Raw genomic sequence first — 20,160 nt, 5'->3', positions numbered from 1 at the left:
GAAGCAGAGAGAGAGCAGAGGAAATGGACAGAGAGGAAGAATTACAGACAAGGAAGGGAGAAGGAAGACAGGGAAGAGAGAAGGGAGGCCAGGAAGGACGGAATGAGGGAGAGGGGGTGAGAGAAGGTGGGGGAAGGAAGAGAGAAAGTAGAGGGGAGGGAGAGAGAAAGTGAAGGAGAGGAAGAGAGAGAGGAGAGAGAAGAGAAAAAGAGAGGAAAAAACATGGCGCTTGTGAGCTGTACGTGCAAAATCCGCAAGGAATTGCAGTAAATTCCTTTTTGTTTGAAGAAAATTTACAACTTGGTAATAGACCTTTTTATGACCTATTTGCGGTCGTCATTGGCTGCGGCTGGTCATGTGCAGGCGCCGCTCGCCTTCACGGCCTTTTTCCTGATTTCCCAGGCGAATTTCCCCCCTGCATTCTGCCTTCCTGAGCCTCACCCCCTCTTTTCGTAACCTTTGTCTCTGCAGAGGTGGGCTCCAGTCGCGGCTGCGGGAGTGCGGGCTCCGCGGGCCTCGGCTCCCACCCGATGCCCGACTTGGCCCCACCGCCGCTGGCTTGGGCCGCCGCAGCGGCCTCCGGAGCCGGCGGGGAGCCCGGCGTGCTCGTGGGGAGCCCGGCGGGTTGAAGAGCCCGGAAGGAGCCCCAGGCGCCGAAACGCCCGCCACCGGCGCCGACAGCGCCCGCCTGGAGTCCCCGGCCGGCTCCGGGGGGCCGCAGCGCCGCCGTTCCGACCAGGCTCCTTCTCAGACCAGCAGGTCCATGACGCACAGAGAGCGCGGAGCCCGGCAGCGCCTAATGGATTACAGCAGCCTCCCCGGCCGACCCCCGCCTCCAGCTCGCAGCCTCCGGGTAAGAGTCACAGCTCCTCACGCCCGAGCACTGCCCCGAGAAGGAAGTTTGAGGCGCCCAGAGCCTGGGGCAGCTCGGTGAACCCGGCCCAACCCCCTACACCGCCCAAGGACCTGGGGTTGGCGGTCTGCGCCCCCTGCTCCCAAATCACTTGTCTTTGAGCCGCGGGTGGGGTCCTGCTGAGCTCAGAAGTGGAGGGGAAGCCCCATTTCCTCGGTGGAGGTGGATAGTGGCAGACTGGATCCCACTGCCTGGATCCAGAGCTCCTCAATCCCCACCCTGGGGAGAGCGTGCAGACCGTTCCTGGACATCGCAGCTTCGCTGGGGGCCCTAAAGCACTCTGTAGGATAGCGTTCTGCGGTTTGTCTGGGGTCAGAGGCACCTGGGAGGCAAACAGGTGTTTTTTGAGGTTTGTGGCTTGGGTTGGGGAGTGGGTTGCATTCTGTGTATCTAAGATGTGCTTTGTTGTTCATCTAGGTTTTTGGTAGGTGATGCTGACGAATTTCTGGGTTTATGGTCTATTGGGCCTTGTGTATGAGATGGAATTTTAAATATTTTCAACTATAGTTCTTAGTGAACTCTTGTAACAACTCAAGAAAGGTTCTTCCCACAGCTAATAATTTGAAAGGTGAATTTGGATTATTTCATGTCACAAAATGGATGCATTTGGGGGAGGTTGTAGTATCAGGAAATCTGGTGCAGGGCTTGGATAGAAAACCAATCAGACATTTCAGAAATGCGAAGCATGTGTATGTTCAAACATCGCGTGTGTTTCTTATTTGCCAGGGTAGAAAAGGGTACATATTTTGCTCTCTAGATGTACTGTCGTGTTGTGGTGTTTTGGGGTGGGGGTGGGGTTGCCTAAAAATCAATATTCTATAGCAACATTTCCCCTCTTCAAAATTATTGAACTGAAACATTATGAGTCAAAAGAAAATCTTTGCAGAAAAAAAAGAATGCTATTTTCTCTTACCAATTTTGAACGGTACTTGAGAATGTAGTTCTCAGATCCTATTGCCTCTTTACCCATGGACACCTTGTGAAATACTAAAACCTTGGGACAATCTGCCGCATTGCGCATGGCGTGGACCTGCGCATGGCGGAGTGTGATCTTCTAAGCACCCAGAGGCAAAATCTGACTTAATGTTTCCCCAAATATTCCAGTGTAACCGTGTTGGCCGTAAAAGCATTTCTAAAAATAAATGACATCTTTGTAGAAAGGTTATTTTTAGTAATTAACAATGGAATCACACTAGTTTCAAAATGGAGGGCCACGATTTGTGGCCAGTTGATGTCTGCGGAATTGTCATGGATCAGTAACTATGAACACTCACAAAGAAGAAACTCCGAGTGATTTTAAAATTTGGAATATCCGTGTTTTGCAACTACTGTATTTCTCTAGTATGGTACAATGGCTCTTGAGATGAATCTTTCATATTGGTAAAACGCATGACATATTGAAAATCAGGGCCCTGCTCAGGGACTCGTAGGCCCTCCCCTGGCAGCTCCGGAGCCTAAGGAGCCCCTAGGTGGCTTTGCCACAGCGGTGCGGGTGGGGAGGAGCTGAGTCCATGACGCCCAAGCCCTGGCTTCAGAGCTGCAGTCGCTTTTCTTGGGGTTTGGTGGTTGAGCGAGCCCAAGTGACTAGGAACCTGGGCGGGCTGCAGGTCCAATCATGCAGCAGAGGGTGATGTCATGGGCAGCTAGATATGGAGGACTGGAGGGCTCTTTGTAAGCCCAGGTACATTAAGAACTTATGGAACTACACGGCCAATTGCATCTAAGGGAATAAATAATCACAAATCACATTTAAACTCAGGCCACTTAGTCCAAGAGGAGACTAGTTAATGCTTTTGCCACTGCCGGAAATCCCTCCATTGTCCCTGTTAACCCAATAAAAAAAATTAAACGAAAGGAAAAGCACTTGACCTCTCAGAGCTCACAAGCTGGGGGAGTGTAACTCGCAGGGTCCTTGGCCGAACCTCTACCTCTATCCGCTTACCCATGACGGAGCCCGTGGCACGCCTGGGCCTGGGTCAGGCTTGCGCTCTCCTGGAGGACCAGGGAAAACAGCAGAGCTCGCTATTATGCGATTATAAATGTGGCCAAGCACCAGGGCTGAAAACCAAACGTGTTTTCCTGTCAGATGCTCTTCCAAATAAATATATTTCCCCAGAATTTTGTTTTCTGAGCTCGAGAAGCAGGGGAAATCGGAACAAAGACAGTATTTCACTCTGGGCTGGCAGGCAGCTGTTAGAGGTATTTACGGCCTTGCCGCAGTGCGGCCGCGGGGCAGGGCACTCGGGGCCACCGGAAGCTGGGGAGAAGCCACCAAGAACTCGGAATTCCGATGTAAGTCCACTTTAGGGCCACTTTTCCGGAATTGGTGTGAATAGATACCCTCTTTCTAGGAACATTCTGGTCCCTTAGGCTTGGTCGTTGGGCACAAGGAAGGAGAAGTTGTGGTCTGTGAACGGAGGGTGGTTTTCCCCCTGCCTTGGTGAACACTCAGGAGATACCCCTGCACTAGATGTGAAATTGCTGGTCCTCGTGACACAACCTCGAAAGTGTTCACTGGCAGCATGGCGAGTGTGCTGGGTGGGCAGAACAGGACTTGCAAATCAGGAAGCACGGTTGGCACTTTTCATGCAGGTTTTCCTGAAAAAGAAAAGTATGTTTCCTGCCTGATGTAGGGAGGCTAAGCACCCCAGCAGTTAGGCGCTGAAGCAGTGCACGGTGCCGCACACCCGCACACCGCCCGCACAGCGCCAAGGAGCCTGCCACGCACGCTCGACCAGCGCCTGGCGCATGTGCACTGAAATAGCCCAGCCCGGGGATCCAACCAGCAAAGCACAGAGGGGGGAGGGGGGAGTGGACTCAGAACAGGAAAACAGAACCGGATCTCTCCACTCCTCCCTCCCTCAGGATTCGCTACTCATCTTTGCTTTATTCCAGCCTTCAGTCTAAATATAGCTGAACATCTTGCCCTTGACTACGTTATTTTCAAACATCTTGACTCACCACCCACCGCAATTTAAATCAGTACTTAAGAACAGTCTGCAAATAAGAGCTAGTGGCCAAACGGAAACCAAATCTTCTTTCAAGGTGTTAAAACACACACACACACACACACACACACACACACACACACACACACACATTAAAAGAGGATTATATATATATGATCCTCAGGGAAGTGTATAGATTTTTTTCAACCTGATGCTTTTGCTTTGGGAAAAAGCCTTTCCTTTTGGCGCCTGTTCAAACCACCAAACTTCAGGCCAATCCCTCAGCCAGACCGTTCCCCGGATCTTGTTACGCCAGCGCAACACATTCGAGGGCTCTGCGGGGGCCAGCGGCTCGGCAGAAAGCGGTCAAATAAGTAAATAAATAAACGGGAAAACGGGAGGGTTTTCGGCCTGGGCTTGCCTCATTAATGGGGATGCATGCTCCTGGGCCGCGAGTCTGTTGTCAGCGCTGGAGAGGGTGCAGTAGGAGGCAGTCTCAAAGACTCTGGAACTCCTTTGGCTGCCGCGGGAGATACCGCAGAACGAGCTCACAGCGCGGGGAGACCTCCGCGCACTCGAAGAAGCTCCGGCCTGGAGTATCCGGGCCGTGCAGTGCCCCTGCTCAGTAGTCTGGCGCCTTGTCCAGGAGGAGGCGCTCTAGGACAAGCGTCTCGCGGCTGCGGCAGTGCCGGAGTGGCCCCGGCGGGAGAGGGCCGGGGAAGGTGGGGAAGGGAAGACACGTGATCCCGCGCCTCCTTGTACCCGCTCTCCACCTGGGCTCTCAAAGTGCTTTCTACCTCCGAGGCGGGTCGGGGACACTGCACCCACTCCCAGGGAGAGGCTTCTCAGAACCGGCAAGCTGAGATTGCCTCTAGGCCCGGGCGCCTGAAGGCCGGTTCCGGGGTGGCAGGCAGGTTACCTCACTTTCTTGGCCTTCCTGGAGGGGGCGTGATTTTCACGCGCTTGGCTCTTGAGAGCAGGAAAGAAATTTGGGCTCTGCAAGCCGCGCCCCATCCACGGGGTCCCAAGGAGCTCCCTCATGCTGGCTGGGCTCCTGTGCTTTAACACTTTACCCTTCCACGATCCCTGGTACCCAGAATGGGCAGCCTTGAAAAGCACAGCGCCGTGCCTCCTGCAGGCTGAGGAGCCTTGCCCTGGCTCACCTAGTCCTAGAGAGCAAGGCCTGTGTCCTGGGATTCCCCGGGGTCTCCCTTTGAGAGCCAGGGCAAAATTTACTGACTTTTTGGCTGGAGAATTATGCAGATACCTATCTCTACCCTTTTCTACACCAGATGCCCTTCTTTCACCATTGCTCCCATTTCAGGCCTTTGGTGGGTTCCACAAGGTGTTTCTTGCACCAGGGGTGGCTCCCAACTTTAAAAACGGGCTCTAATCCAACCCCATTGTCTCCTGGCAATGCAGTTTTCACCCTCTTTTTCCCATTTTAGGGCAATGTTCTTAATGAAGGCCTGCATTCAAATCTTGTTTATAATACAAGTCCCTGGGTCTCACACCAGATTTCTTATTAAATCGTATTATCTGGGCCCTGCATTTTGTAAACACTCTTCCCCCAGGGCAATTAAGATGCACTTAATGTCTGAGAGCCACTTGATCAAGGGTTCTCCTGCTTCTTTTATGGTTATTATGTCTCCAGGGGTCAAATTCCCTTTACCACTCAGATATCCCCATAGTTCTTGGTGCTCACTCCCTAATTGGGTTTTCTAATGTCACTATCCCATAGGTTGAATAATCGCTCACATTTACGGAAAGGGACATTGATCCTTTGCTAACTTGGAGATTTCAAAGAAGTGAGTAGGTTCAGACTGCTATGGTTCAGATCTTTACCGCTTACCTGCTGTGCGGCTTTAGGAAAGTGGGACCTATTTCCTCATTTGAAAAGTAGGGATAATGACAGAACCTGTTACAAGGATTTTTACTTACATGTCACTACTATGTGTTAAACACTATTCCAACTACTTTACATACATTAACTCACTGGTTAAGTACTTAAAACAGTGTTTTAGCACATAACAAGCATTCAATATGTGTTCCTTATCATCACTTCCTCTTTTCTGCTAAGCAATCCAGGCCTAGACTTTTAGAGCTGAAAGAGACTTGATTCACTCACCAATCCTTGAATTCTACAGAGGAGAAGACAGGGCTAGGCTCGATCACAGGAAGTGGTAGACCCAGGAACACATAGTTCTGGGACTCTTACTATTGTTGTAGTGGGCCTCACAGGCCCTGCTCTCTTGGGTCTCAGTGTCTAGCATCTGTCTACAGGTATACTTCAGGGCCACACCCAGGAAGAAAGTACCCCTAGTTCCTCTGTGGGGAGATGCCAGATGGGGGGAAGCCTCAAAACCACATAGACACATCTTCAACTCAGACAGAGGGCTTCAGGCCTTTCCAGAGAGCAGGTCCCACTCTCCAGCTCCTGAAGTCACCCTTTTCTACCACCACCTATCAGTCACACCTATCAAGGCAAGAACCCTCTTTTACAGCCTTAGGGCAAATACTCTCTTTTCAGTCTCTTATAATCTTGGGTAGGGTGAAAAAGCAAAAGGCCAGTGGGCAACAGCAGGGGAGGCCAGGAGTGTCCCACTCCTCCTTAATCTACTTGTGTTCCAAGACCTGGGCTCTAGGACTATAGCTGAGCCATAGCTCCCAACTTGGGCCATAGTGGTGCCGAGGTAAGTCTTTAAGAGGCCTTATCCTCAAAAATCTCCTCCAGCCCTTCCAAATTTTTGAGATTCCTTCTATCTTTTAAAAATAGTTATGTAAATACTTCCTCAGGCTACAACACACACACACACACACACACACACACACACTGCATTCAGTTTCCACCCCTTAGCCCTGGCTTTCATGATTTCTGCCTATAGACTTTTCCTGTGTGAGGGCCTCCCCAATCCTTGGCTATGATGCTTCTCTTGGTTTGACCAGGAGTCCACCTGGGTCCTATTTTTTCTTAAAACACACAATCTCCCCTGTTATCAACCATGTCAGGTAGAGTTTCGTCCATGGCATAGGGCAGCACTTTAGCCCTCCAGCCATCCCAACTTCTGTGCCATATAATCTCCATTTTTGGTTCTCAAAGGACTTAGATGGCCAACCCAGGCCCTGCCCTTCTTGGGACCACTGGAGCCTTTTTCAGCCTCTGACCCCATTGTCAGATATCCTGCCCCAGGGCCCATTCTTTTGGATCTCATCTCTCACTATTGAAGTTTTCTTCTGCAGTCACCTTTCTTCCCAGAGAACGCCAAGGCAAAGCTCCAATGCATGAATTCCATTGTAGGGGGTAAGAGTAGGGTGGCAAGAGTACATTCCTCTTTCAGTGATAGAGCACAGTGCCAAGAATATGGAATCATATTTCTCTCCTGCTTGGGACTCTCCAATCAGCCCTTCTTTGGCTCCACCCCCAGCATGTGTCCCTAAGGGCCAGGCCTTTCTCCTTCTGTCCCTGGCCCAGAGAGTTCATCCAAAGTCTCAACCCACACGTATTCTGCTTGTGCAGATGTTTAGTTTAAGGGGAGAGCTTAATATCACCTCTGGGCAAGAAACCTCTTAAAAGTCTAGATCAGAATACTCTTTCCTGGGGCCACATAGGAGGGGCCCTTAGGGTGGGCAGAAGGCAGACCTTATTACATTTGGAGTGTAGCTGGTGCATCCTCCTTCCTGGGAGCTGTTCTGGCTTCTAGGTTGGGAGGAGCCCTACAGGGACTACCTTCTGGGAGTTCTCTGGGAGGAATTCAGAACTGGATCTTTACAGCCAAATGGGGAAGGACAGTGTCTACAGTCTCACTTTGCCCAGAAACAATTCCTTACAGGTTTTTACAAAAGCTTCAAGTTTTCCTCCCCTACCTTCTCTTTCATTATCACTATCACCACCATTGAATGTCCTTGGGCAAACCCCAACAAATTAGCCCAAGCTAGTCTGCTGTCCCCTCCTGGTGCTCAAAGTTCTTACTAGATGGAGATTGCTCTTCCTCATCCCCACTCTCTCATTCATCTGCAGAAGCCCAGAACATTGGGGGCTGGGGGAGGGGAGGGCAAAGGAATATTGTAGGAAGGTGGACACTTCCTCCTTAATCATGTTTTCTGGCTCTTCTAAGATTAGAAAAGTAATCGAAGGTGTCTGCTTCACTGTCTTCCTCTCTTCACTCCCCCTATGCATAGTTAGCTACTTTCCTGTTGTTATATGAATATACAGAGCAGGCTGTTTAATTTTATTCATCTTCTGTATGCCACAGTGAAGATTGCAAGCAAGTCCCAATCACCATCTTTCATCATCATATAGTAAAAAAAAAAAAAAAAAAAAAAACTACTAAACTGCAACTAGCCAGGCATTGTTTCAAATACCACCTCCCACCCCTATAAAAAGTTCATCACAATTGCCTAGAAAGTCATACATTCTTTGATTAATTTTGTTTTATTAACTTAAGGAAAAATAAAGAAGCTTTCCTGTCCCTTCCAACTTTGATTATTTTTTTACAGTGGTTTAACAGGGACTAAGTTTGAAGCTGCTCAGTACTAACAGAATCAGAAACCATTTTTAAAGAGGTTGATCTTTACTCATTTTAAAAACAGTTACTACCAAATGTAAAGGAAAAGATCCTCCTAAGTAATTAATGGTGGGGGGAGGAGAAGTGGGTGCTATACAGTCTAGGCTAACAGCCCCACCCCCTGCTTTCTAGCTAATGAAAGTCAAATCAGGAAATGGTTTTGAAATGCATGGAGAATGGGTGGAAATTAGAATGCAAAGTGATCTTTGTAGAGAGGGATCTCTTTTATGCACTTGATGGGACTTGCTGATGAGAACTTTTGCAACTGAATTTGACTGAGAAATTATATATGTGTATGTGCTCTACAAATCTACACAGAACATCCATTCTTTTCATCAGAATTGTAAAAATCACACATGTTTTTATACTGTTTGGGGGCACTCTGGCAGGCTATGGAAGGATGCTGGGGATCAGTTCTTTGTATTTACTTCTGTTGGTGGGAGCTGGGGGCATCTTTCCCACCCCACCTCCCACAAGCATAGAATGTCACACTCTCCAGTAGAGCAGCCCTCAGGCCCAAGCTCCTTTTCTTGGCTTTCTCAGCAGGAAGGCATGCTCCCCCAGCTCTCTTAGGCTCTCTCTCTGATCGGGGGAGAGGACCCATCCAGGTTTGGGCCCCGGACTGAGCCCTGTGATTGGGGCACTAGGGGAGTGGGGACATCTGACTTCCTGGGCTTGGGTTCCTTGAGAGCCTCATTTGCTTCCTCACACCCTTTCCCCTTCACACCAGGGCTGTTTTATTGTTTTATAACCTTCTTTAGAGCTTCAGTTGCCAAAGATTCCGACGGAGCTATTCTCTACTTTCGCACTTTACCAAACCCCAAGTCTTGCTGTTTTAAGCAGTTTGGTCACTTGCAAAGGCTTTCCTTTCAGATCTAAGCAAATTATAGAAACTTCTAGGCATGTGGCTACCTTAGACTTTGCTGAGCCCATCCACAACAATACAGAGCCAAGTGTTAACTCCAACTGCCACCCACCCACAAGCCCACCCAACTTCTCCAAAACACCCTTTTCACTATTGAAGCTTGAACAAAATGTCGAATAATTTCTGGTATAAGCAAGTTAAAAAGTGGCCGTTGACTTTCCTCTTTATTTATTTACCATATCTAGAGCTAGAAAATGATTGAAACAAAGGAGTTGAAGGTACTCACAGCGAATGCAGCCAAAGAATCGTAAGACATGCCCACCACCAGCCTTTTCCAAATAGTACTATCTCCCAACTTAAACGGGCTTCTCTGAAAAGATGCTATTTGAAAAGCCTGGGGCATTGATATGAATCTGACCCCCTTGCATTCTGGATATTTGGAACTATTTAAATGTGAGGGAACAGTTGCAGTGAACCTTTATTTAGTGAATAAAAGTTTAAAGCCAAAGGTTATTTATGGTTCTGCAGAGATGGGACCTGAATGGCTATTTACGAGCACGTGATTCCAATAAACTTTGTTTTATGGCTCGAGAGTTGACAAGCCAAAATATAATTCCCACCATAAATTAGGTTAAGAGCATACAAGTGCAGATGCTTGGTTCCTGGAGCAGCGATAGGAAAGTGAGAGGCTCCAGCTAGCGCGGGCTCAGGAGGCCGTTCTACTCTCAGCTACCCTGCCCACTAGGAGAGAGAACCAGTAAGTCATTTACTACTTTTTCCAGAACAGCTCCAGGGGTGGGGGGTTTCTCTGCCTCTCTTTTCCACCTGGGGTGGGAAGAAGTCCCATTAAAGTAATTTCTCATTTTAGCCAAACCTAAAATAACAAATAGAAGGGTAATCCCTGTTTTCTCCCCTCCCTCTGGACACAGAAAGTTGGGAATTGAGAGTTCCCACTTCACAAGAGGGTCTTAATGTCTCTCTCTTCTCTATATGGAGCATCTGTTTTAGAAGTGAAATAAGACAGTGGTAGTCTAGGTGGAAAGGATGAGGATGGAGATGGCTTTGACTCTCAGATTTCTCAGAGAAGATTGCCAGCCTAGAATAGGACTCAAGGAGACTGAAAACTTAAAGCTGGACACCAGTCTCTGTGAGGACCACTGCTTTGTAAGATTGCGTTGTGGTTTCTCCAGCAGCAATGCTGACAAAACGATGCCACATCCACAGAGCTGGATAACAATCTAAAGCGTTGCCATTTACTTTGAAACCCATTGATTTTCCTCCTCCTGGGTTATCATTTGGGTCTTCATCTCCCTTGGAAATTGCTCTTTGTTTTGAATTGGAGCGTAAGTGGGAAGGCAAGTCCCAGTATTGCCTGGTCCTTCTTTGGGAAGGAGAAGACAGGTTTTGGGGCTACTAGTTTGGGGGGTACTAGTTTGGGAGTTTGAGAACCAGTCTGAAACTGGAATAGGGGGCTGAATTGCTCTCAGCACCAGATAGACTGGAAGCTGGGGACAGATGCAGCGACTGCCCCCTCCCCAGTGGACCTGCGCCCACCCGGCCTATTCTGCATAAGGAAACACACAAAGGCCCATTTTCTCCTCGCTTCCCGTGTTCCCACCGGGGAAACCTTGTTACAAGCAGCCTGAGTCAGGCCAAACAACCAGTAAGGTTTTGCCCAAGGGTGCATGGAGGGGGGAGGTGATGTGGGCCATACTCTCCTACTCCGTGGATCTGCCCTTGAGGACTGCGGTCTCCGCTCCGCGGAGAACTTGGCGCAGTTCCTGGGGGCGGGCACCCGAAGCGGGGAGGTCTGGGTATTGGTGGGGTGTCTGGGCCTTGTCATTTTTCTGTGTATCATCTATGTCTGCTTTATTATCCTGTGGAATTTAAGTGACCCCCCGTTTTCACTGCAACAGGTTCGGGACCAGGAGAGACCGCCGCTGTAAGTACCTTCCCGTTTTTTCCGAATCGCAGAGGCGGTGTTGCTAGCTGGGGAGGTGGTGGGCAAGGGCCGCGCCAGGGGAGTGGGCGGGTGGAGGAACGGCCCTGCCTCCCTTGGCCTGCCGATGGGAGGGGAGCTCGCTTTGGAGGTGGAGGCTCTCAGTTGAGCTCCTGGAAAGATTTTTGGGGCCTGGTTCACAGTTACCTAACCAAGGGAACGTGCCACGCGGGCTTTCACCCACATCTTCTTGGGCCTCCCTGGACCTTCCGGCCTTCCCGGGGCTTCCCAGCTCGCACAGGTGCAACTCCGGCGTGGAGTACGCTTCTGTTCTGTTCAGAGCTTGCAGCTAATTAGCAGCCCGCCCTATTAAGTTGCCGCTAGCATCGCCTTCTGCTAGAACCAACCTGCCAAATACCAAGGCAACGCGATCTGCCTCAGCAGCCCAGCCCAGCTTAACCTGGTCCCTGCTTTTTATAAAAAGAAGAAAGAAACAGAGAGGAAAAAGCAAACAAACAAAAACCCACTCTTCGGCTGTGTTGAGTGGGCAAGCTTCCGGGAAGGGCTGCGGATTCTGAGCTTTAGATGGAAGTCCCTCCTCAGCCCTCCCCCGGCCCCAGCCTCAGCAGTTTGGGGTCTGGGTTGGGGACCACTGGCTGAGTAAGGAGGGAGGAATATGCCCTTCTCATCCACCTCCGATTTTCTGTAGCTGCAATTGGAAAATTCTTGCGCCAAAAGCTGCTGGTTGTTGCAGGAAAATGGGGAGGGGGGTGATTGGGAGGGGTGAGGTGGGGGCATAGATTTTGGGGGTCCTGGGCTCAGAAGTTGGATCTTTCTGAGTTGCATATGCCACAGAAAAAAGGTACCTATCCGAGGAGGCCCCTGAAGTTTGAGGAAGACTGCCTCATTAAGATCAAGGTAGTGGTTCCAGGATCAAGGTAGCGGTTCAAGAGTCAAGGGAAAAAGTGGCCCCCTCCCTCTCTGCAAAACGGAGATGGTTTTATTTTAATGAGAGATGGAATATTCGAGGGCTATAGGAACCAGGCACCCTCCCTCTCTGATGAGCACCCTCTCTCCAGGGTCCGAGAAGCTGGGACTTGACTCTGGGCCAGGTTTCTTTGCCCTACAGGCTCAGGAGCCTAGTCAGCTCCCTGGGGGTTACACTAACTGGAGACGTGGAGATTTCACCCAGTGCATAGTTTCCCTGTACAGACCACGCTGGTTCGAGTGAAATGGCTCTGGCTCCAGGCTGGAAAGTCTGGCATCCTCAGGACCCTCTTGTCTTGCCCCCTTTCTGCCGTTGCCCTGGCTCTTGGGTGCTTATCTCTGCTGATGTCCTCGCTTGAAAACCCACATTTGGCACCCTGTAGCGAAACACAGCACAAAAACCGGAGATCAAAGCATTTGTATGAGCAGTTGTGCGGGAGGTGAATATTTAACGCTTTTGTTCATCAATAACTCATTGGCTTTGACCTGTCTGAACAAGTCGAGCAATAAGGTGAAATGCAGGTCACAGCGTCTAACAAATATGAAAATGTGTACCCTCACTGTTTCCCCACCCGACCCAGCAGGCTCCCCCAATTTGCCTGGATAAAGCCTAGATCCAGTGTCCCCAAGATGAGGAGTATGGGGGAGCATTTGGCATTAGGGGTAGTTGGGGGGAACCTCTCTGGGACAAGGGAAGTAGGCTTGGGGCAGCCTCAGAGCTCTTATTAGAACTGGCACCAGGAAATCCCTACAAAATCGCTAAAGCACTGGAACCAACGGATTGGGGTGGGGGGAGTGTGCAGAGTGCATTGTGGAAACAGGCAGCCAATTTTGCCAGGCTGGGGGGCAGAGGGGAGTCTCCCTGCTCCGCCCCACCAGGCCAAAGCAAGTTTCTGAAACATGAGTGGAAAAACAAAACAACCAAAAAACATTTTAATGCCTCTGCCCTACAGTCAGGGATCCCAAAGCCCCACTCAAGCCTGAGCATCCCTCTGCCCCTGAAATTCCTCTGGGCCCTGGGCGCGTCTGTGCTCTTGGTGCCCTGAATGGAGCGGTGAGCCCCAGACAGTGCTGAAACGCTGGGGCAGGCACGCAATTCGTGAACTTTTGTACTCCTCTGTGCTGCTGTCGGCAAAGCAAAAATAATGAAACTTGGTGATATGTTTGTAAATGATTTTGAATGACCCCTCACCCTGCCCTTCACCATTAGTGCATTGGCCCCAGCCCAGGGCAGCTTGGTGCCTGCAAGCAGCGCCTGCCTCGGGGGTCTGCAGCAACAGCAGGACAGAGAGGCCAGCCGGGCCCACGAAGGTAAATGCACGACTCCTTGAGGAACTAGCTTTGTCAGCCAACCTGGCTCGCCCCGGCAGTAGAAAAAAATAATGGATGGAGGATAGTCCCCTCTTGCCTTTCTTCTGCCACTGAGGGCATTTGCTCCTTTCTGGAAAATAACACTTGATAAGGGGGGAGGGATATTGGATTTGGAGAAAGAGGATTAATAAAACCGCCATTTCTGGGATGAATATTTTTTCTTCCCTAAGAAGACTGCTCTGGCTCCCTGGCTGCTTGGTAACCCCAGCCCTAGTAAAAGGGTGGGGAACTCATTGCTGCAGATTGCCACCAAGCCCTTCAGGCTACCTGAACCATCCTTGAAAATGCCAGTGGCTGTGTCGGGCTGGTGGTGGCTCCGAAGAAGAGGCCAAGGCTAGCAGCGGTCTGGGTACCCAATTTGGGTGGAACTTGAAAGTAGTAACGTTGTCTATATATACCCTGTAGAACCGAATTTGTGTGGTATCCACATAGTCACAGATTCGATTCTAGGGGAATATATGGTCGATGCAAAAACTTCACTTTTCTCCAAAATAGCCTGAGTCAGAAGGAGAGGCCAGAAACAGCCAGGGCGGGTCAACCACCTCTTTCTCTTTCATTACGTTGGACTCCAGGATGATCGGAGGATCGACTGAGCCTGGTGACACAGAGCACCCTTTTCTTCAAGAAGCACCTCACCTCTATACAGAGGCTCCTGTGTAAACCCCTAATTGGTTGCAGGAATTCGGAGCCCAAGGGCTAGGTTTTGGAGGACTGGGGAGTGCGGTGGGAGGCCAGGTAGCCCCAGCTCTGCCCCCGAGGAGCATGAGGTTGGAGGGTGCCCAGTGAGGGGCTCACTGGCCTTTGACTGCCCTGTGAGAAGGAGGCGAACTGGAAAGAAGGAGTGCAGAGTCCTTTTGGGGTCCATTTGGGTGGGGTACCCTCGCCATCTCCCTGGCACACCTCTCGCTTCACGGGCTGAGGCAGTGGGAACCTCCTGCCATACCTGCAAGGCCTGGCTTTGGCTAGGAATACCCCAGCGTGGGCACTCACAGAAAGCTGGGCGGTTACTCATTGCCTAAATTGATTCAGGCCAGCCAGATTGTAGTAACTTTTGGGTGACCCTGACGAAGACAAAGCCGGGACTGAGCCTTTGTATGGCAGAGTCCCCGTTCCCGCGGCTGGGCTGGCGGGAGCTCTGCCTGCTGGGGTATTCTGCCCAACTCTGACGCTGCCTCACCCACCTGCCTTCTCGTGCCTACACTCCAACAGATATTCGGATTCAGTTCACTTTGAGCTGTGCCCACTTTGGGGGGCTGTTTTCTGGCGGGTTGGTGAGTGGAGAGGGCACTGGAGGTTAGCAAAGTCAGTGGCAGACAAAAGCTAAAATTACTTTCGGGGGAATGAGGGTGCTGAGGGTTAGAAGTACATTAACATCTCTTGAGGGCCCTCGAGTGTGCCACAGCGAGTCACTTGATTACACGTATGTTATTTAGTTAAATTTGTGAAAATTATGAGATGCTCACCAACCCGGTGATAAACTCGCTCCCTCGCTATTGGCTGGCCTGGTCACATGGCCACCAACTTTATTCAGTTGACAGCAAGTAGGAGGGCCCTATGGAAGGAGAAAAAAAGACAACACGAGAAAAATTAGTATTTTCTACCTTCTGAAATTAATGGCCATGAGTTCGTATATGGTGAACTCCAAGTATGTGGACCCCAAGTTCCCTCCCTGCGAGGAATATTTGCAGGGCGGCTACCTAGGCGAGCAGGGAGCCGACTACTACGGCGGCGGCGCACAGGGTGCTGACTTCCAGCCCCCAGGGCTCTATCCGCGGCCCGACTTCGGTGAGCAGACCTTCGGAGGCGGCGGCCCGGGGCCGGGCTCGGCGCTGCCCACGAGGGGTCACGCGCAAGAACCAGCAGGCCACTACGGCGCTCCGGGAGAGCCGTGCCCGGCGCCCCCTGCGCCCCCGCCCGCGCCCCTGCCAGGCGCCCGGGCCTGCAGCCAGCCGGGCGGCCCCAAGCAGCCGCCCCCAGGGACGGCACTCAAGCAGCCGGCTGTGGTCTACCCCTGGATGAAGAAGGTGCACGTGAATTCTGGTAAGGCGCGGGCCCAGCGACCTCGCAGCCCTCACCCCAGCCCAGCGGCCTGGGCCCCGGTAGGGGGTGCGGGTGGGTGTGGGTGTGGGCGCGTGGGGCTTCAGTGGGCACCTCAGTTACGCTCTCCATAAATTTTTATAGCTGAGGGAGCAGGCCGGGACCATGTGGCTGGCTACATGTCTGTGGGCAAAAAAGGGGGTGGAGATGGGGGGGGGAGGAGGATTCCATTTTCAGAACAGAGGCTCCACGGTGGAGAGAAATGGGGGCTTTCCAAAATGCTTGGAAATTCCGGAGCTTTCGGTGGGCCGGGGAGATGGGAGCACAGTTGGGGATCCCCGCCTGCCAGCGTGGGGGAGTGGGTTGGTGTGATGAGGTTGTAGGAGCGAGCGTGTGTGCTGGGAGAGAGGGCAGGAGGGAGGGAGAGCGGCTGGGAGCGCTGGGAGGGCCTGGGGCGCGCCAGGAAGTGAGCGCGTTGGCCAGGGGCCTAACTAGTGGCCAGGCGCTGACCTGACCGTGCTGTCTGTTTTGTCTCTCAGTGAACCCCAACTACACCGGCGGGGAGCCCAAGCGGTCCCGGACAGCCTACACCCGGCAGCAAGTCCTAGAACTGGAAAAGGAATTTCATTTTAACAGGTATCTGACCCGGCGCCGTCGGATTGAAATCGCTCACACCTTGTGTCTGTCTGAGCGCCAGATCAAGATCTGGTTCCAGAACCGGAGGATGAAGTGGAAAAAAGACCACAAGCTGCCCAACACCAAAGGCAGGTCCTCGTCCTCCTCGTCCTCCTGCTCCTCCTCGGCTGCCCCGGGCCAGCATTTGCAGCCGTTGGCCAAGGACCACCACACGGACCTGACGACCTTATAGAAGTGGGACCCTGGGCCCATCCCTCCCTGCGCTCCCGGCTGAGCCGAAGCTGCGGGGGCAGGCCCGGCCTGCTGTCACCTCGCTGGGCTCTAAGGTACTGTAGGGTGGACCTGGGACGTGCAGGCCGTCCTTGGACTAGGTTAGCATCCTGCCCCAGGGCAGCCCCCTACCCTGAGCGGGTATGGGGGTGGGAGGGGGATGGGATTCTCTCTCTAAGTATATTATCATATGGCAGGAGCTACTGAGAACGTAAAACCTTGGCGAGTCATTAAACTCATGAAAATCTCTGCTGTTGGATTTTGAATTTACAAATGAAGGTTGAGTGCTTTACCCCAGTGTGAATTTGAACATCCTCCCCCACCCCACCTCTCCAGGGATCGCTATGATTTAATAATGTGGGGGAGTTAAGGCAGCAGGTTAGCCACCCCTGTGCTAGGTGCTTTCCATGGAAGCAGGAGAGCTGTGCCAGGATTTCTGAACTTTCTGGGTTGTCTATATAATTTCCAGTGTGAAATTATATATATTGTTCCCACTGGCCCATGCCCAAAGAAATGAGTCTAAGAAGGAAGTGGAAACGGGTTATTTTATGTTTAGATTATATTTGCTTAAATATTTATTTGTTGGGGAATGGGGTACAGAAATAACTGACATCTTAATGCCAAAAACTTTAAGATAGTGAAAGGGGCCAAATTTCAGGGAACAGAATCAGAGATGTGTGGACTTACTTCAGGCTGTAACTGGCATTTTGAACCCCACCCCCTCCCCATTCCCCGGAAATGTGTGTAGGGGCCCTTAACCCTTCTAGAGGGAAGCAAAGAGTCCACTCTGAGTTGCATTCTTGAAAATATATTTCCACATGTGCTTTTTTCAGCACTGTGCTACAACCAGTATTAAAGGTTGTTAAAGGAAAAGGAAAAAAGAAAGAAACAAATGGTCCAACATTTTCCTTCTGGGGAAAGAAAACAAAACCTCTGTTCTGGGTCATTTGATAATGACCGAATTTTCTGTTCCAACTGGATTCCAAATGCCCAAATAGCCCATATAGCAATATTTTATAGGAGCTGGTGTATGGCCTATGTGGGAGAAGGAGGTGTGCAGTGGGAAGAAAGTGGGAAGCAGAGGAAGTCTTACTTTAAAAAGGAAAAAAAACAAAAAACAAACAAACCCTAATTGAATCTAGAAGTCCATGAAAGTTGGTCTTGGGGTTTTTCCCTGAAGTTTTTATTTTGAAAACAAACCTTAAGGAAGTTTTTCTCAATCCATTAGTTAGAAGCAGAAATTGTAAAAGTACAAAAGTTTTCAGGCCCTCTTCCTTGCCTTGAGAATAGTGGTTTAAAACAATCGCTCACAAACAACAGGAGAGATATTTTTAAGTCATTTTTCTTATGCCTTGCCTGGGGAGGGTTCAAAGCTCATTTTTCTAAAATGTTGAACCTTAGGGTAAAGGGGAAAGAGTCAAAGGTAATGGCCAGAGTTTATATACTCAAATGAAAAAAGGCTTCGAAAGTTTAAACCCCAAAGCCTCAGGCTCCTAAAAGAAACCCCAGGTTGTAGCTATCAAAAAAGTGACAAAAAGCGGGGAGGGATAAAGGGTGAGCTTGAAAGAGAGACTCAGAATTGGGGTTATTTTTTTTTTTTCAGTGCTTCTGAACACTTTAGTAGGTTTCAGTGGTAATTAAAAATGCATTTAAGTGTAGGGGAAAGAAAAGATTTTCTCTGCAGCCATGTTCTTTGGTTCAGTGTCTCCTGAGAGTTGAGGGCAGGTATTCACTGGAGTCCCTAGGCTGAAATTCCACTTCTCTAAAGTATCTTCCAAGCCTTGGTCTTTTGTATTAGACCCTGGGGACAGCTCTTTGTTCCTCTTTGGGGTGAGCCTGGCTCTCAGACTTGCACATGGCAATACTTGAATATCGGCACGTCGGGATATTAAAGATGGATATTCCTGCATTATTCACATCATTGTTTCTATGACAAAAAGCACAGAGTTCATACATAGTCAAGATGTCTTTTTTTCTGACACCCTCACGTTGAGAAGCTGAAAAGGTATTTTACTGAAGTTCGGGGCTAAATTACAGAATCAGGTTCATCCAGAGGACAAATTTTCTATTCGATTAGCTGTATTTCAGCCGGGAGGACTGACCTCTAAACCCTTAACCTTTTGGACTCTAACTACCCTTCTCTTCTTTTTTTCCCTTCTAACATGGAGAGCGGTCTTTGGATGTAACCTTTGAAAAGAGCAGTTATCCTTGGACAAGTTGGAAAGTTGCTAAGATTCTTTCTTAAAACCCAGACCTGTGAATACATTTAACTTCTCCTTGGGAAGGGGTAAAAGTATGTTTTCACAACAACCAACTGCTATACAGGGGTGGGCAAAAGTAGGTTCACAGTGTGATATACATAAGTGATACAATAATTAATAAATAATAATACAAGAATGATTCTATTTCGCATACTTACAACTGTAAACCTACTTTTGCCCACCCCTATATATTATAGAGATAGTTTATAGATTCCCCCTTTCCCAAAAGTTCAGGTTACTTAACCCAGCTTTAGGCCAAATGCCAAAACTACTTAAACACCTTCACCCCTGTCCCAATAGAAAGCCAAGAGGAAAGTTTTGATGAAGAAAATCCAAACTCATCCTCAAACATAGCCCCATTACTTAGGAAAGTAACTTAATCAGAGAAACAACTTCTTTGTTTATAAGTCCTCAGCTCTCCTTCTCAGCTTCCAGGAATTGCCTTTTGAAATGTTAATTTAGCCTGGATGGCCCAGAGGGCAGCCCACGACCCAGAGGTCCTAACTGGACCTCAGCATCCATTTGGGCCCACAGGAGTGGGGCAGGGAAGAAGCAGTCCCCCTCCTTCCCCCCACAGCCACCTAGGGCAGGGAAGGAAATGAGTTTCCATCTGGGAACGTGCTCTAGAGAAAGCTAGATGTAGAAAGGCTCAGTGCCCATTTACTTTTGTTTGTTTCCACTCTGTTCCCCCAAATATGAGCCAGAAGTGTTTGTTTTGGTGCTGTTGCTTTTTTAAAGCTGTGTTGGGGTTGTGACTAGGGGGAATGAAGTATTTGCTGAGGACATTGCTCCTCGAACTCCCATCTCACTTTGTCCATTGCAGCCTTTTGTTGGGAGATGACATTGTCAGTCAGCCCATGGTGTTTGTTCACACAAGATGCTTTTTAAATAGAATTGACCAATGTTCTGCTGCCACTGATTAAAGTATTATTTATACTAATTGTTGCCTGTAGTTTTGATGTAATTCATTGATCTATATTTGAAATAAAAGGTATAGCGAAATCTCCCTCCTGTTTGGTGCCTCCACAGAAGCATTCTTCATTAAGTCTTCTGACAGCTAGCATTCAATATAAACTATTTTTTTATTTTCTGAAATGTGCTTGGCATATGAAGGTTAAACTGTGTAAGGCTTAGCAATTCTATCATTACACCCTCCCCCATACATACATACATACTGCCAATTTGGCCACCATATTTTGTGAGCATTGGGAAGTCTGGGGTTGAAATCAGGCTGCTGGGTGGTGGGCATCATTTTTGATAGGAAAATAAGTTACTGGCCTAAAAGGATGCTCCAGGTTGGCTTTCTTCGTGGCCCCAATCAGCCCCAGACCTCTTCAGCCTCTGTTTGTGACACGGTGGGTGAGAGGT

At 49.8% G+C, this 20,160-nt stretch overlaps 2 protein-coding genes across 2 annotated transcripts; both read left to right on the top strand.

Moving 5' to 3' along the window:
- Positions 1-222: 222 nt before the first annotated feature.
- On the top strand, positions 223-13,735 carry LOC308248212 (uncharacterized protein; the record flags this gene model as incomplete). Its single annotated transcript, XM_080668252.1, has 4 exons — positions 223-266; positions 472-853; positions 11,208-11,233; positions 13,428-13,735. The coding sequence occupies 4 exons, from the start codon at positions 223-225 to the stop codon at positions 13,546-13,548; spliced, it is 573 nt and encodes a 190-aa protein (XP_080524378.1). The 3' UTR covers positions 13,549-13,735.
- Positions 13,736-14,045: 310 nt separating this feature from the next.
- Positions 14,046-17,620, top strand: HOXD4 (homeobox D4). Its single transcript, XM_080667510.1, has 2 exons — positions 14,046-15,628; positions 16,165-17,620. The coding sequence occupies exons 1-2, from the start codon at positions 15,202-15,204 to the stop codon at positions 16,491-16,493; spliced, it is 756 nt and encodes a 251-aa protein (XP_080523636.1). The 5' UTR covers positions 14,046-15,201; the 3' UTR covers positions 16,494-17,620.
- The last annotated feature ends 2,540 nt before the right edge of the window (positions 17,621-20,160 follow it).

Source organism: Plecotus auritus (assembly GCF_963455305.1).
Source record: "Plecotus auritus genome assembly, chromosome: 5".
NCBI classification, from domain to species: domain Eukaryota; kingdom Metazoa; phylum Chordata; class Mammalia; order Chiroptera; family Vespertilionidae; genus Plecotus; species Plecotus auritus.
The sequence above is the reverse complement of the archived record's forward strand: the minus strand, read 5'-3'. Positions and strand labels throughout refer to the sequence as shown.

Coding starts and splice junctions, on each gene's coding strand:
- HOXD4 (XM_080667510.1), top strand. CDS start 15,202: ATGGCCATGAGTTCGTATATGGTGAACTCCAAGTATGTGGACCCCAAG. Junction 15,629..16,164: donor GAAGGTGCACGTGAATTCTG/GTAAGGCGCGGG, acceptor TTTGTCTCTCAG/TGAACCCCAACTACACCGGC.